At 45.3% G+C, this 13363-nt stretch overlaps 3 protein-coding genes across 7 annotated transcripts; 1 reads left to right on the plus strand and 2 right to left on the minus strand.

Annotated features, from left to right (window-relative positions):
- Positions 1 to 31: 31 nt before the first annotated feature.
- TRAPPC4 (trafficking protein particle complex subunit 4) lies at positions 32 to 3209 on the minus strand. Of its 3 annotated transcripts, none has more exons than XM_019663617.1 (5): positions 2974 to 3209; positions 2647 to 2821; positions 1437 to 1540; positions 647 to 773; positions 32 to 390 (listed from the first exon to the last, which is right to left on the minus strand). In XM_019663617.1, exons 1-5 carry the CDS (start codon positions 3146 to 3148, stop codon positions 312 to 314), a joined length of 660 nt encoding a protein of 219 aa, XP_019519162.1. In that variant the 5' UTR covers positions 3149 to 3209; the 3' UTR covers positions 32 to 311. The 3 variants fall into 3 exon arrangements, with proteins under 3 accessions (XP_019519162.1, XP_019519164.1, XP_019519163.1); XM_019663619.1 differs by having other exon boundaries at positions 2930 to 3011; XM_019663618.1 differs by having other exon boundaries at positions 296 to 390; positions 643 to 773; positions 2974 to 3198.
- Positions 3210 to 3545: 336 nt separating this feature from the next.
- RPS25 (ribosomal protein S25) lies at positions 3546 to 5237 on the plus strand. The gene is given in 5 exon segments (XM_019663620.1): positions 3546 to 3660; positions 3893 to 3988; positions 4463 to 4643; positions 4963 to 5061; positions 5150 to 5237. Coding segments are annotated over 4 exon segments (375 nt in total). The 5' UTR covers positions 3546 to 3657; the 3' UTR covers positions 5058 to 5061; positions 5150 to 5237.
- CENATAC (centrosomal AT-AC splicing factor) lies at positions 5165 to 13030 on the minus strand. 3 transcript variants are annotated; one of them, XM_019663616.1, is made up of 11 exons: positions 12660 to 12857; positions 12375 to 12538; positions 11863 to 11961; positions 8786 to 8852; positions 8643 to 8705; positions 8268 to 8332; positions 8035 to 8137; positions 7087 to 7117; positions 5660 to 5749; positions 5442 to 5574; positions 5165 to 5356 (listed from the first exon to the last, which is right to left on the minus strand). In XM_019663616.1, the coding sequence occupies exons 1-11, from the start codon at positions 12777 to 12779 to the stop codon at positions 5281 to 5283; spliced, it is 1011 nt and encodes a 336-aa protein (XP_019519161.1). In that variant the 5' UTR covers positions 12780 to 12857; the 3' UTR covers positions 5165 to 5280. The 3 variants fall into 3 exon arrangements, 2 of the variants coding, with proteins under 2 accessions (XP_019519161.1, XP_019519160.1); XR_002126351.1 differs by lacking the exons at positions 5165 to 5356; positions 5442 to 5574 and having other exon boundaries at positions 5679 to 5749; positions 7087 to 8137; positions 12660 to 13030; XM_019663615.1 differs by lacking the exons at positions 5165 to 5356; positions 5442 to 5574; positions 5660 to 5749 and having other exon boundaries at positions 7024 to 8137; positions 12660 to 13030.
- Between the last annotated feature and the right edge of the window lie 333 nt (positions 13031 to 13363).

Raw genomic sequence — 13363 nt, forward strand, 5'->3', positions numbered from 1 at the left:
GGCCTTTCCCCTGAAACCAACAATTAGGACAGCAAACACGGAGATCAAAGGAATGTTTATTACAGCATTTATGGGCCTACCTCCTCCATAAATAAATCTGTACAGAGTTGGGAAGTAGGACCATCATACATACAGGAGGGAAGAGAGCATGGTCTTAAGGCCTGGGGATCAGTACACGTCATCAGGCTCAACATCCCAGTGTCAGGTGCACTAACAAGGCTGCTGGGCTCTCCACTGGAGTGGAAACAGCAGGACCTCTGCTGCAGGATCTCTCAGAATTTGTGGGGAGGGGTGTCCATTGCATGTTCAGCCTATGACCCAGGTCCAAAAGTTCCAGCCTTCTCTGCCACCTCCAGGGCTAACTTCAGGTTCTGGTCAAACAGCTCACACCTATACCAGGTCCAGGAGGCACAAATAAGGACCAAGTGTGATGTCTAAGGCTCTCTCCCCACTTTGGGTTACAGAGGCAGAGCCTGCTTGAAGGACAAAAACCCCAAGAAAAGTCTATGGTTTCTTAAAGTAAGAAGTAAAAGGCTACTCACTTTTATTTAAAAATAACTCTATTCCACTTCAAAATGACTTTGGGGAAGAGCACACAGGGAGGGGCAAGGAGGCTTTGATCTGGGGAGTGGGACCACCTACCTACCTGATGGGCATTTCCAGAGAGTAGAATGGATTCTTGAGAGCAAAGTCTGAATAAATCTCATAAATCTTTCGGAGAAGAGAATCTATTCCAGCTTGCCTAGGGTCTGCCAGCACCACAAACTTGATCCCTGGAGAGGGGCCAGGAATGGTTACCAAAGGGTAGAGAATGCAGCAAATAATGTCATCCTGTTTATGCGGCACTTTCAATTTTGCAAAGCACTTTCATAATCCCATTATTATTTTATCCTTATTACTCCACAAAGCAGGAAAGGCAAGATTTTACACCTATAGGTGAGACCAGAGAGTTGAAGAGACTTTATCACATCATCCAGCTGACTGAGACCAGGCTTTGAGTTCTAGTTCTGTCACTTACTTGTGGTTTTGGTGTCCCTCAGCAGAAAGTGCCAGGCAGGGGACAAACATAGGCAATTTTCAATTATCTGTATTAAAGTAGTGAAGCAATGACGCTCGTGATTCAAAGGTTATTTCCATTTAGCATTCAAATTTCATTTTGGAACAACACCCCTTCCAAAATGTGTGCAACATGAGATAACACTAAAGTGAGTTTTATTTGCACACAGGATAACTACGGCTGAGCACGCTGGGTGGTGTGGATAAAATCGGTGTCAGGTTAAACATTGGCTTTGGATTCACAAAACAAATAGATGTGTCTGTGCAATTGTCCCAGGAAAAGCTACCCCCACCCCTCACTGCTTACCAAGTTGTCTTTCGTCAATCCCAACCCTCAACCTGCCCCACTGCATCCCTTTGGCCTATCTGGAGACACATACCTGTCAGTGTCTGGAAGCAGTGTAGCTTGAATGTGTCTGTCTCCAGCATCTCAATGCCTGAGCTGCCCTGTTCAGGAGACAGCTGGGAGCCAATTGCGAACAGCCTATTTGCAAAGGAGGCAAAGCTGGGAATGCACCTCACTGCTGTAACGGAGGAATGCTTCCCAAACTTTTCCACTGAAGTGATCCTATCTGCTGAGGAGTTTACATTATGGCCTGGCCTGAGTCAGCCAGAAGAGGCAGTGTGAACTGCCTAGCAGCAGTATCAAAATTTCTTTAGAATTCATTTGAATTCTGCATGAATTTTACAGCAGATCCTTGAATAGCATCGTCTTATTTTAACATTGAAGAGCTGCCATAGGAACTTAACACTTGTTCATGTCAACTGGCCTACAATAAAATTGGTTGTTATACAGTTGACACTTGAACATGGGTTAGAACTGCACGGGTCCACTTATATGAATTCTTTTCCCAATAAATATACAGTCAGCCTTCTCTATCCCTGGCTTTGCATCTGAGGAGTCAACCAACCCTGGATCAAATACAGTATTTTTGATCCTTGATTGGGAATTGGTAGATGCGGAGGGCCAATTGTATGCATTGTTGTACGCCATTTTATAAAAGGGACTTGAGCATCCACAACTGTTGGTATCCGCAGGGGTCCTGGAACCAATTCCCTGTAGATACCAAGGGATGACTGTAGTTGTTTTGGGGGAGTCAAGTTATATGTGGGAGTCACATCCCTAACCCCTCTTGTTCAAATATCAACTGTACTTCCTTTCACTAGGACTAACTGCAGATCCACACTTTGCTATAAAACATTTTACACTGAAAATTTTAGGTAAAATAAATACTAGAAATACGTGCCATGGTTACTTACCTTGAGGCTATGCATACTCAGCACATCTTATTCCATTGTTGAGAGCAGAAAAAAAATCTTACAATTCATTTAGTTCAACTGCCTTACTATAAAGATGAAGAAACTAAGGCTCAGAGAAGCTGATTTAAGCAAGATCACACCCCTATCAGTATTACTAAAACCTATTCATACTGAATGAATTATTTTTCTTTTCGTAACACAAGAACATACGATTTGAAAGGCGACAGAGTAAGGTAAGCATAGCCGCTCAGGAGACTGCCCATAGAACCACACCAACCCAGTCAGCTTGTGAGCCAAGGGCAGGCCTACAGGCAGCGTCGGGGAACTTACGAGTGGAACATAGAGGCCAGCATGAGCTTCTCATTGGAGGTAAGGCGGGGTCGGCCGAATCGAATGGACACCGGGTAGTTAGAAGGGCTGCCCAAGTACTCCAACACCTCTTTCCCATCAGCTGTGTACTTGCCGTTAACGTCTATGCCATTGATGGCCAGCACTGCGTGGCCCACTGCAGAAGTGAGGCAAGGGTCAACCAAGCCCCATCCAACGGATTCCGCTGAGGAAACTAGGAGCCCGGCCCCGCCCCCGCGCCCCCCTCCCCGAGAAACCAGCCTACTTCCGCAGGACCGGTCCCGCCTCCCGGGCCCGAGCCTAGCCCACCCCGGATTCCGTCGCGCTGGCCGAAGGCAACCAGCACACGCTCGTCATGTAGCTTGAGCAGCAGATCAAGCGGGTAACTGAAAGTTTTTTCAGCCTCGGCCCGTGGCGCGTAGCTGTCCAGTTGGTAAATCAGGCCGCCAGCTTTGTTCACCACATACACACTGAAAATCGCCATTGCAGCTGCCTGGGCTCCAATACTGGAAGTCGGCCCGGCCCCGCCCCGGAAGTACCCGTCACGGGATCCGTCCTCGCCCCCCCCCCACTCCTCTTTGCAGTCTCGATTTGCTGCCGTCTGCGGCGCTTACGCATTTGAGGCAATATGCTTGGGTGTAACGGAGAAAATTAGTTGCCGGGGGCCTGATAAGTTGTTTTCCGTCTCTTTCTCGGTCCTTAACGCCAGGGAATAGCAACGTGTGAGTGCTTCACAACAGGCGGCAAAGCCCAACAAGGCGGGGACAGTGTTCAGGGCGTGCAGCAGGAGAACCAGAACACCCAAATCCTCCCAACTGCTTACAGCATCAGCGAGAGGGTGGCGCTTAGAACGTCCTTCGCGGGGCTCCGCCCCTTGCCCCGGAAGCACTAGCCGCGGGTGGAGGTTTTTGGGCCTGTTCCTAAGCGGCGCTTCCTTTTTCTCCGACATCTTAGCGAGGCTGCAGTTGAAGCCGCTGCTGTCCGTGTTTCGACATGGTGAGCTGAGTGGTGTGGAGCCGGCGCGGTTCTGAGAACCAGGCGGTTCTGGAGCGTAGTTGAGGCTTCATTGGAGGGAGGGCTCCCAGAACTGCCAGGCTGCAACTCAAGGCGGGCCGGGGTATTGCTTTACCCATGTGCTCCGCTAGAGAAGTTTGGGCGGGAGTGAGGGGCGCAATGGGGGGCATGGGTTGCCTTATGAGCTGGCGGCATTCCCACTTTTCTTCAACAGCCGCCCAAAGACGACAAGAAGAAGAAAGACGCTGGAAAATCAGCCAAGAAAGACAAAGACCCAGTGAACAAATCTGGAGGCAAGGCCAAAAAGAAGGTAGGAACAAGCCCTTCCTCTATGAGCGGGGGAAACTGGGCTCCCAGCCCGTATTGCTATAGTAAGTGACGTATATAACAAATGGCTTTTAACGTTGTGGCGTCTGGTTAGGTTATTAAAGCGTGTGTTAGTGGTATCCTCACTTTTCCCCCTCATTTGAAGAATGGGGTGGTACATGCTACTTGGAAATGGAACAAGTGTGTATAAAGCATTTGTTCCTGATACTTAATACGTAATATTTTAATCTTGTGGGTTTGGCCCATATCCAAAAGTCTCAAAGATTTTTTCCCCCAAGTTATTTGAAGCTTAATTTGCAGATTCTGAATTTCGTAGGTTTCTGCAAGCCAAGAAACAGCCAACCTCTCGGTATTGCCCTGCAAACACGGGAGAGATTGCTCTTAACACAGGTTGTTTGGGAGAGAAAGAGTGATTCTTCCAGGAGCACTGACTTTTCCATTTTGTTTTTGTGAGTAGAAGTGGTCCAAAGGCAAAGTTCGGGACAAGCTCAATAACCTAGTCTTGTTTGACAAAGCGACATATGACAAACTCTGTAAGGAAGTTCCCAACTATAAGCTTATAACCCCAGCTGTTGTCTCTGAGAGACTGAAGATCCGCGGTTCCTGAAGGGCAGTCCTTCAGGAGCTCCTTAGTAAAGGTGAGAGGGGTATATTGTACTGGTATGGTTTAGCACATCAGATTGGTTTGACCAGCGGTGGTAATATAATTCTAATGTCACCCTTAGGGTAGACCCTAAAGCAGCTATGGGCCCCTATGGCAGTTTGGTGACACTGTCTGTAAGGCCTGATACAATAGTGGTTTTTAAGTTAAAGAGGGTGACCATTCCAAGAGCAGGTTAACGGTCCCCTTGTTTAGAAAGAAATGTAGCCGTGCCTAATACAAAGTTTCATGCCCAAATTCACCATTTGTTTTGGGAAGGGATGGAAAACTCAGGAAAACTTATTCTTTTTCCTTAGGACTTATTAAATTAGTTTCAAAGCACAGAGCTCAAGTAATTTACACCAGAAACACCAAGGGTGGGGATGCCCCAGCTGCTGGTGAAGATGCATGAACAGGTGAGTGAGAACCCAGGGACTCATGGTGTAGGAAGTATGGGTTCCCTTCATAAGGCTTTATACTGATAATTTCTAAATTTTTTTACAGGTCCCACCAGCTGTATATTTGGAAAAATAAAACTTTATTAAATCAAGTGGGTATGTCTGTTTCTTAAGAAAGGCAGTTTACAAAGGATAACAGGTATAGGCTTTTGTTGACTTATAGTGATTGTAAAAGTATTAGGAGACCATTAGCTTTTTTTCTTTATGTGACTGCTGTTTGTTCCTTGCTGCAGCTTCAGTTTTGAATTGATGCCTGAAGAGAAATGAAGGGTTAATAGGATGAAGGGTGAGATCTCCAAAGGGTTGGGAGGCTTGGGACCTGGCACTTGGACCCATACCTGGATTGCCAGCGGCGTCCATTATTCCAGACCCGGCCAAAAGAGGGCAGCCAGCCTGCATTGGTGCTGGAGTTATGATCAAAGTTGGCCCCAACTCGGTCTGCGGGGAGTTTCTTCAATTTCTGTTTTTCCTCTACAATGATAAATAAATGCAAATGGTTTTATTTGAGTAGGAAGATTTAAAGAACCCACTGCCATTCTTGAATAAGTTTACTTACTTTCTTTAAGAAACTCTTCATAGGAAGGTCCTATTTGTTGATTCCCAGAGCTGTATTCCTCATCTTGAACCATCCAGGGAGGTGTGGCGCCTGGAAAAGGAAGACCTACATGTTCAGCAGAAATTAAGGCACTTCAAAAACTTGAGAACTGGAAATGTTTAAAAGTCCAGGAATTCTGGATCATAGAAAGTTGAGGGCCCTAGGCTAATTTAGAGCAACATTCCTTACTTAATTGCATGCTGACATTTAAGAGAGGCATAATTGACATACAACAAACTGCACATATTTAAAGTGTACAGTTTGAAATGTTTTTTGAGTGAAATCAGTCAAGATACTGAGTATTACCCCATGTATCCTTGTGCCCTTTTAAAATAATTCCTGTGCCTCCTATCCCTTTCCTAGTGCCAGGCAACTACTGTTTTCTGTTGCTATAGTTTGCATTTTCTATAATTTTATATAAATGTACTTTTGTTCTAGCTTTTAGCATAGTTATTTTGAGATGTGTTGCATATATTAATAGTTTCTTTGTTGAGTACTGTCCCATTGTTCATTTGTCGAGGCACATTTGGATTGTTTTCAGTTTTGGGCTACTACAAATGCTATGACGGGCAGCCAGTTAACTCAGTTGGTTACAGCACAGTGCTCATAACACCAAGGTGCTGGTTTGATCCCTGCATGGGCCACTGAGCTGGCTGTGCCCTCCACAACTAGATTGAAAACTACTACTCGACTCGGTTAGAGCTCATAAAAACACACTGACATTTTCTATATAAGCCTTTGTGTAGATAAACGATTCTCTTGGAATGGCTGTATTATAATGTATGTATATGTTGAACTTTTTAAGAAACTGCTGAATTGTTTTCCAAAAGTGGTGGTGTCATTTTACATTGCCACCAGCAGTGAATGAGAGTTCTTCCACATACATTAGCCATTCTGATGAGTATCTTTATATGCTTTTATTGGATTTTCAGAGTTCTTCATATATTCAGGACACAAGACCTTCCTCAGATAGTGCCTTTTTTTTTTTTTCATTCCCACCCCACCACCTCCTACCTTTTGGCAACCATTAGCTTGTTTTCTAGATTCGTGCTGTGTCTGTTCATGCATTTTAAAAATTAGTTTCAGGTGTACAAAGCAACAGACATTTATACCTCTCACAAAGTGAAAATCTCCATTAGTTTTTTAGACCACATATAAGTGAGATGATTGACTTCACTTAGCATAATACCCTTTATTTAGGTCCATCCATGTTGTAAATGGCAAGATTTCATTCTTTTATTGCTGAAGAATATTCCAGTGTGTGTGTATGTATATATGCAGCACATCTTTACATGTTTATCTGTTGATGAACATCTAGGTTGCAGTTAGTGCTTTATCTAAACTTTAAAAAATAACTTTTTTGAGAAAACACTGCCCTGGGGCCTTACCTGAGTGGATGTTACCAGCTCCTGGTGTATCCTGTAGTTAGAAATGGGGGGGGGAAAGGAAAATCCTAGATAAGAAAGCCAAGAGATGATAGGATACTCCTAGCTAGAGAAAGGACAAACTTAGAGGAGGTAGATGTCAAATCTTAAGAGCACAGTAAATCATTGAAAATTCTGTCCTCAAAAGATGGTCTTCATGGTGGAGATATGTCTACATGTGCCAGGTAAACAAAACCCTTTCCTCACAGCATACATATCATTGGAGGAGAAAAGTATAAATTACATCCACAGCTTTTTACCTGGCATTACATCCGTTTATAACACAGGTGACCTCAAATAAGCCTTCCATGAAAATGACATTTGAGGTAAGAGCTGAAGGAAGGTGAGCGTTAACTAGGTGATGAATGAAGGAAAGCAGTATTATGGCAATGGCAACTACATGTGTAAAAGTGAGAAGCATAGTACGGCTGGAGTGTAGAAGATGAGAGAGCAGGTAATGATGGAATTCTTGTGTTTGGGACAGGACTGCAGGGGGGAGTAGGAATTGTTCTAAGGTAGACTAGAGGCCAACTTGTATTCAGGAGGTAAAATAGACCTAGACTTGATTGGATGTAGGTGATGGAGGGTATAAGTATCGGCATCTACAGTTGCTGGAAATACAGGGAGGGGGTTAGTTTCAGGTACCTGTAGGATATCTAATAAATGTATTGAGCTGGAATTGGGGGTTCTGCAGAGGATGAAATATAGGAGTTGGCACTCTTCTAAGTGGCAGTGGGGGTAACAGGTGTTGGAGAGTGAGAAAAGAGGCCTGTGAGCACAGTATGGAACAGTGCAGCAAGAGAAAAGCCTGCAGAGACAACAGGAATGGTCAGAATAGGTAGAAAACCTGTAAGAAATGGGTGTCCTGGGAACTGAGGGGGCACTGGCTCTTTCCTGGCTTAGCCATTGTACCTGATGGCCAATGAATGTCAGCGGTCCTGTGTCCATCCAGTCAAGCTCTGGGGCAGATGGCAGGTCCAAGTATGAGGGCTGCTGTGAGGTGGAGACTATTTGGCTAAAAAAGACAAATGAGCTAGGCTGACAGACAAGGTCCTTGAGCCATAAGGATTTGGTCCATTTCCCAGCCAAAAAGTTACAGAATGCTCTTAACAGATGTCAAACTCAAGATTCCCTAATAATCTTACCTGTTTGTTCCTTTCCAACTTCCAGGTGCCGAAGAGCCCTCTTCTGGGTCTGGCACTGCCTGAGGCTGAGTTTGATTCAGGAAAAATAAATGTCTAGGATGCTTAACTGTATGCCTAGGCCATGCTCCCACCCTCCAGAAGGAAAATTGGCATATGGAGGGTACTGCCCATCTTACAAACTCTTATATCCCTCCCAGCCCTGCCTTCATCTCCACTGACAAGGCCTGCCCCCTGGCGGACAGGTAAGGGAATTCAAACGGAGTAGATGAAGCATGGAGTCAGTTCTCTTCGAGCTGGTAGGTGAAATGCTGGACCTGGGAGAACCAGGGATTAGTGAATTTGGATACTGCTCTGGCTCCTCTGAGGGAAACCAACCTCTAAGACAGACCGAACCACCTCCTGCCGACTCTGCTCCACCTCACGGATCTGAGCTGCCATCTGTAGGGGAGAGGCTGCTTAGATAGGTACAAGATTATGGGGGATGGGTCGGTCCTTCAGAGGCTTTTCCTTTAACTTACCTCTTTGATCACTTCATCCTCTTTTTCCTCATAAGAATCCAAACCTTTCACCATGGATTTCTTGAATCTAAAGAAAAAAGGGAAAGTGAGCTCAGAACCCCAGGCCCTGCCAGTTATAAAAAGATACTCGGGCCGGCTGAGTGGCGCGTTGGTTAAGAGCTGGCTTGGGATGCCAGAGGGCCCTGGTTTGGATCCCACATATGAGGGCCGGTGACACTGCCCTCTACAGCTAAGATGCTGAACAACAGCTCAACCTGGAGCTAGGCTGCCATGAGTTGGCATAGGCTGCAGCCCCTGCTGCAGTGGGTTGCCATGGGCTACCGTGTGTGGCCAGCAGCCAGTGTGAGCGGCCAGCAGCCGCTGTGAGCGGCCGTCCAGAAGCCGGCGACTGATGTGCCTTGCCTGGGAAGAGCGCAATGATGGTGCCAACTTGGGCCAGTGAAGCAACGTCCTCCACAACTAGACTGAAGAACAAAACGACAGCAACTTGTCTGTTCCCCTTCCCCCAATTCCCCAATAAAAATCTAAAAAAAAAAAAAAGAGTAGATAATTTTTTCTTTAAATGTTGAGTAATTTTAAACTCAAAATAGTACAGTGAACCTCTCATCCAGATTCACGGTTAACATTCTGCCATACTGGCTCCACTTTTTTTAACATTTTGCCAAACTGGCTCCATTTCTCTTATATACATACATTTCCTTTTTGCCAAAATAAAATTGGTTTGAGACACCGTGAGACTTAACTCTAAATATTTCAGCATGCATCTCCTGAGAACAGGAACAGTCTGAAACCATGAAACCATTACCACATTTAAGAAAGTTTTAAGTCTTTTTGATGTTCAAATTATCCTGTATGGGGCTAGTGAGAATCCTTTCAAACCAGCTCCTTTGTCCTCTGGATATGTCATCAGTATGAGCATTTCCAGCACAAGACATGCCAGGCTCACCATGTACTTTCCCTGCTCCAAACCTGAAATCAGCCATTTCTCCAATGAGATCTGATTCTTTTTAGTAGAAAGTAGTACTTATACAAAGAGCTGAGTGTTAGTAAAGTTCTTATTGCTCCACAGGTGTCATGCTTTTAGCTCTTTCAGAAGACAGCTTTGATTTTCTTAAAAATTCATACTGCTATCTCCCCAATCAAATCCCTCCATTCCTTACTGGTATCTTCCTTCTGCCATACTGAAAACCCTGATTCCCAATAATATCAATATACAGTTGATCACTGAACAGCATAGGGGCTTAGAGGCACTGACCTACACAGTTGGAAATCCATGTATAATCAGCCCTCGGCACACGCAGATTCCCAGACAGGAGTTGATCCTAGAACATGTTTGAACTGCATAGGTCAATTGGAAAAAAAATCTGTATAAGTGGACATGTGCAGTTCAAACATGTTCAAGGGTCAACTACTTACAGTTCTTTAATCCTATAATACACACAAAAAGGTATCAGAATACCAATACTACTATCAACAATAAAACTACAAAGCTCAAGATTTCTTTGCAGCTCTTTAGTCCTTAGAAAATATTCTTCTCAGGATATACCGTAAGAATTTTGTGTTCAAAAGACTTGAATTCTTATTCTTTTGTCTGTGATTGTTATCAATTTGATATATAATTAAGAAAATTCATCTTTGCAATCAATTTTAGGATTTCTTTTCTGACCTAATTTTAATATAACATTTATGTAGGAGAATGGCTCTACCATGGAGACCTGGCAGCCTTGCACATATCCATACAGGCAAAGCCTTGAACCTCAGCTTATCAGTCTTGGCTGACTGCCTGTGTGATCCTCCCATAACACAAGAGGATGGGAGGCCTGAAAGGCCATCTCCCACTTGCTCCCTATCTCCCCTGGGAAGCTGTCATGAGACAGGTTCTCATCAGCTCCTGGGTTCTGATGAGATGTGGGGCTTTCTGCTTTGCTCCTCTCAGAGTAGAGTTGTAGACTTTAAAACCATCTATTGGGTTGTCGGAAAAGTTATGACACATTTTTGCAACAAAAAACAGAGAAAAAATATTTCATGACTTTTCTCACAACCCAATAGTTGCAGTTTACATTTGGCTCCCCAGCAACTCCCTACAACTCAGGCTGAGGTCATCCAGCCCTTTTTGGTGTGTGGGACAAGGACCTGGGAAGCTGGCACTTTGAGCTTACTTTTTTTGTTGTTTATATAAGTAGTAAACTGTCAAGCTCATTGTATCATTACTGGTCAAATCATTCTGGCTTGGCCTTGTCTGGTCTTGTGTGTGTGCGCTTGAAATTTATAAGGTTAAAAGTCAAAACTATATTTAAATAAAAAGTTCCAAGAGTCCATCTTCATGATTCTCAATAACCTTTTCTGCTCAACTATACTGATTCACCCACCAAAAATCATATGTAGCTGGGTCAGGGTGTGAGGAGTGAGTGCTTTTTGTCCTCAGATTCCCATCTCCTCCCAGTCTGAACCACAGGTTTAAAGGAAAGGTAGTGGGACTTAGGCATTTTTTGTCTGAGTAGAAAGAAATAATAGGCACCGTGAGTTTTTCTGTAACTTTGGCTCTGAGATCCCCTTGGGTTCTACATCCTATAATCTCAATATAGTTCCAGTAAAAGTGGTGGTGTGAAGCTGCCTATGTCCTCTTCCTGAGGCAGTCAGGGCTCAGACTGACCAGCTTCCTGCACTTCAGTTTTTAAGGGTCCTCCAGAGGCCAGTTAAAATAGTCTAAAATTATTAAAAGTGGGTATTGGGTGAGCAACAGTTTTGTTTTTGTTCTTTTTCTGCACACTATAAACTATAAAAAAGGTGTTCTCTGTGCCACACATTTAGATAGTTGATTATAGTCAGCTTTTACCAATATACTACTGTTCTCTATTTGCTAAATGCATTGTAAATCTCATCCCCAACTAGATCATAAACCTTTCAGACTATCGTACTTCCTTTATGTCCAATATAGTGCCTAGAATAGTGAGTGCTATGAAGACAATACTTATTAATTCCTTACCAAACTTTCCAATTAATCGAAGAAGCTCCTGTACTTGACACAGATCCAGAGAATTCACATTCTATTTCATCTTTCATAAGGAGTGACTTACCGTGCATAATCTTGAGGAGAGATGAGAAACTTCTCTTTCATCTGGACCTCAGCCTTGTTCTCCCACCAGAATCTGTTGGTTGCTTTCTTGTGCTCTAGGCTGAGAATGGAGAGGAGTAATCTCAATGACAGATTATAGAATATTCAGATATGTAGCCACTAGATAAGTAATGCAAATTGACATCTGGATTTCTGCCTCTGGGCAAGGCTTAGAGAGAAATACTGTTATTAGTCTCTTCCAAATTTCCAGTCCCCCTCTTCCAATAAAAATATAAGAATCTGAGAGGAGGTGATGGGAGGTAAACTTGAGCCACCTGCTGCCCAGCTGGCTTTTCCAGTTAGACTACCACCGCCACTGGGACCATGGCAGCCATAAGCCCTCTACCCCTTAAGGTAGGCGATCCATCCTGATCAAATCACAAAAGCGTTCTTCTAAACTCACCCTCACTCTAAACCCACCCTCCCACGTATGTATGCCAACGTGCTGGATGAGGCTCCCAACCCGGATCTCACCTGGCTAAATGCTCCAGCAGCCCCCCGTGCAGCACGGTCAGGTTTCCATGGCTCAGGTGTTTCCGCACCTCACAGCCGCAGCACAGGCACCAGCAGCACCGCTCGTGCTCGGGCACGTAACGCTCCACCTGAGCTGTGCGGACAGCCTTACGGGCAGCCTCCACCTGTGGCAGAGAGGGTGTAACTGGGAAGAGGCCAAGTGGGAACCCGAGTGGGACGCCCAAATCCCACCCCCTGGGTCCCCACTGCACTGCCAGGGCTTCCCCTCCAGCCTCCCGTCCGTACCTGTGGCAGGAGCCGATCCAAAGCCACCTTCAGCTGCCGTTGGTGCTTGCGACTGTAGACATGTCCGCGGCCACAGAAGAAGGTCTGACGGCACAGATGGCAGCGCTGCGCTGGCGCCATCGGCCCAGAGCTGAGTAACCGCGACAGGCAGCAGATCCTACACTATCCCGTGACCCCTGACCCCTTAGGGGCGGGGCGAGCCCGGCGTCTCCTCTGCTGCCCCCAGCGATGGGCAGGCGCCACTGCAAACCCTTCTGCGGCTGCGCGGGTCCTTTCCGCGGCTCCTCCACACCCAACTATATCATCAGTTCAGCAAAACCTCCAAAGGTGCCGGGAAAAGTGGTCAGCCCTCTCCCTGTGCAGATGCTCAGGAAAGAGCGCTCGCAACAGTTAGGTGAAACTGCAGAACCAAACACCACACACACACACGTCAGGACATTGACAAGGTCCCGTACTGGATAATGTAACAAATCATAACTGGTATTTATAAGGTGCTTACTGTGTGTCTATAGCTGTACATTAGCTACCTCACTTAATCCTCACGATAACCCTATGTGGTATTGTATTACCGGGATTTCACAACCGGAAAAACTGGGGCATGGGGGAGGAAGTAACTTTGTGGAAGGTTGCACAGGTGTTAACCAGTGGAGGCACCACTACCTCGGGCCTGGTGCTCTTCAGTACCAGCAGACTACTATAAAGAA

Source organism: Hipposideros armiger, unplaced genomic scaffold, assembly GCF_001890085.2.
Source record: "Hipposideros armiger isolate ML-2016 unplaced genomic scaffold, ASM189008v1 scaffold_396, whole genome shotgun sequence".
Classification (NCBI taxonomy): Eukaryota; Metazoa; Chordata; class Mammalia; order Chiroptera; family Hipposideridae; genus Hipposideros; species Hipposideros armiger.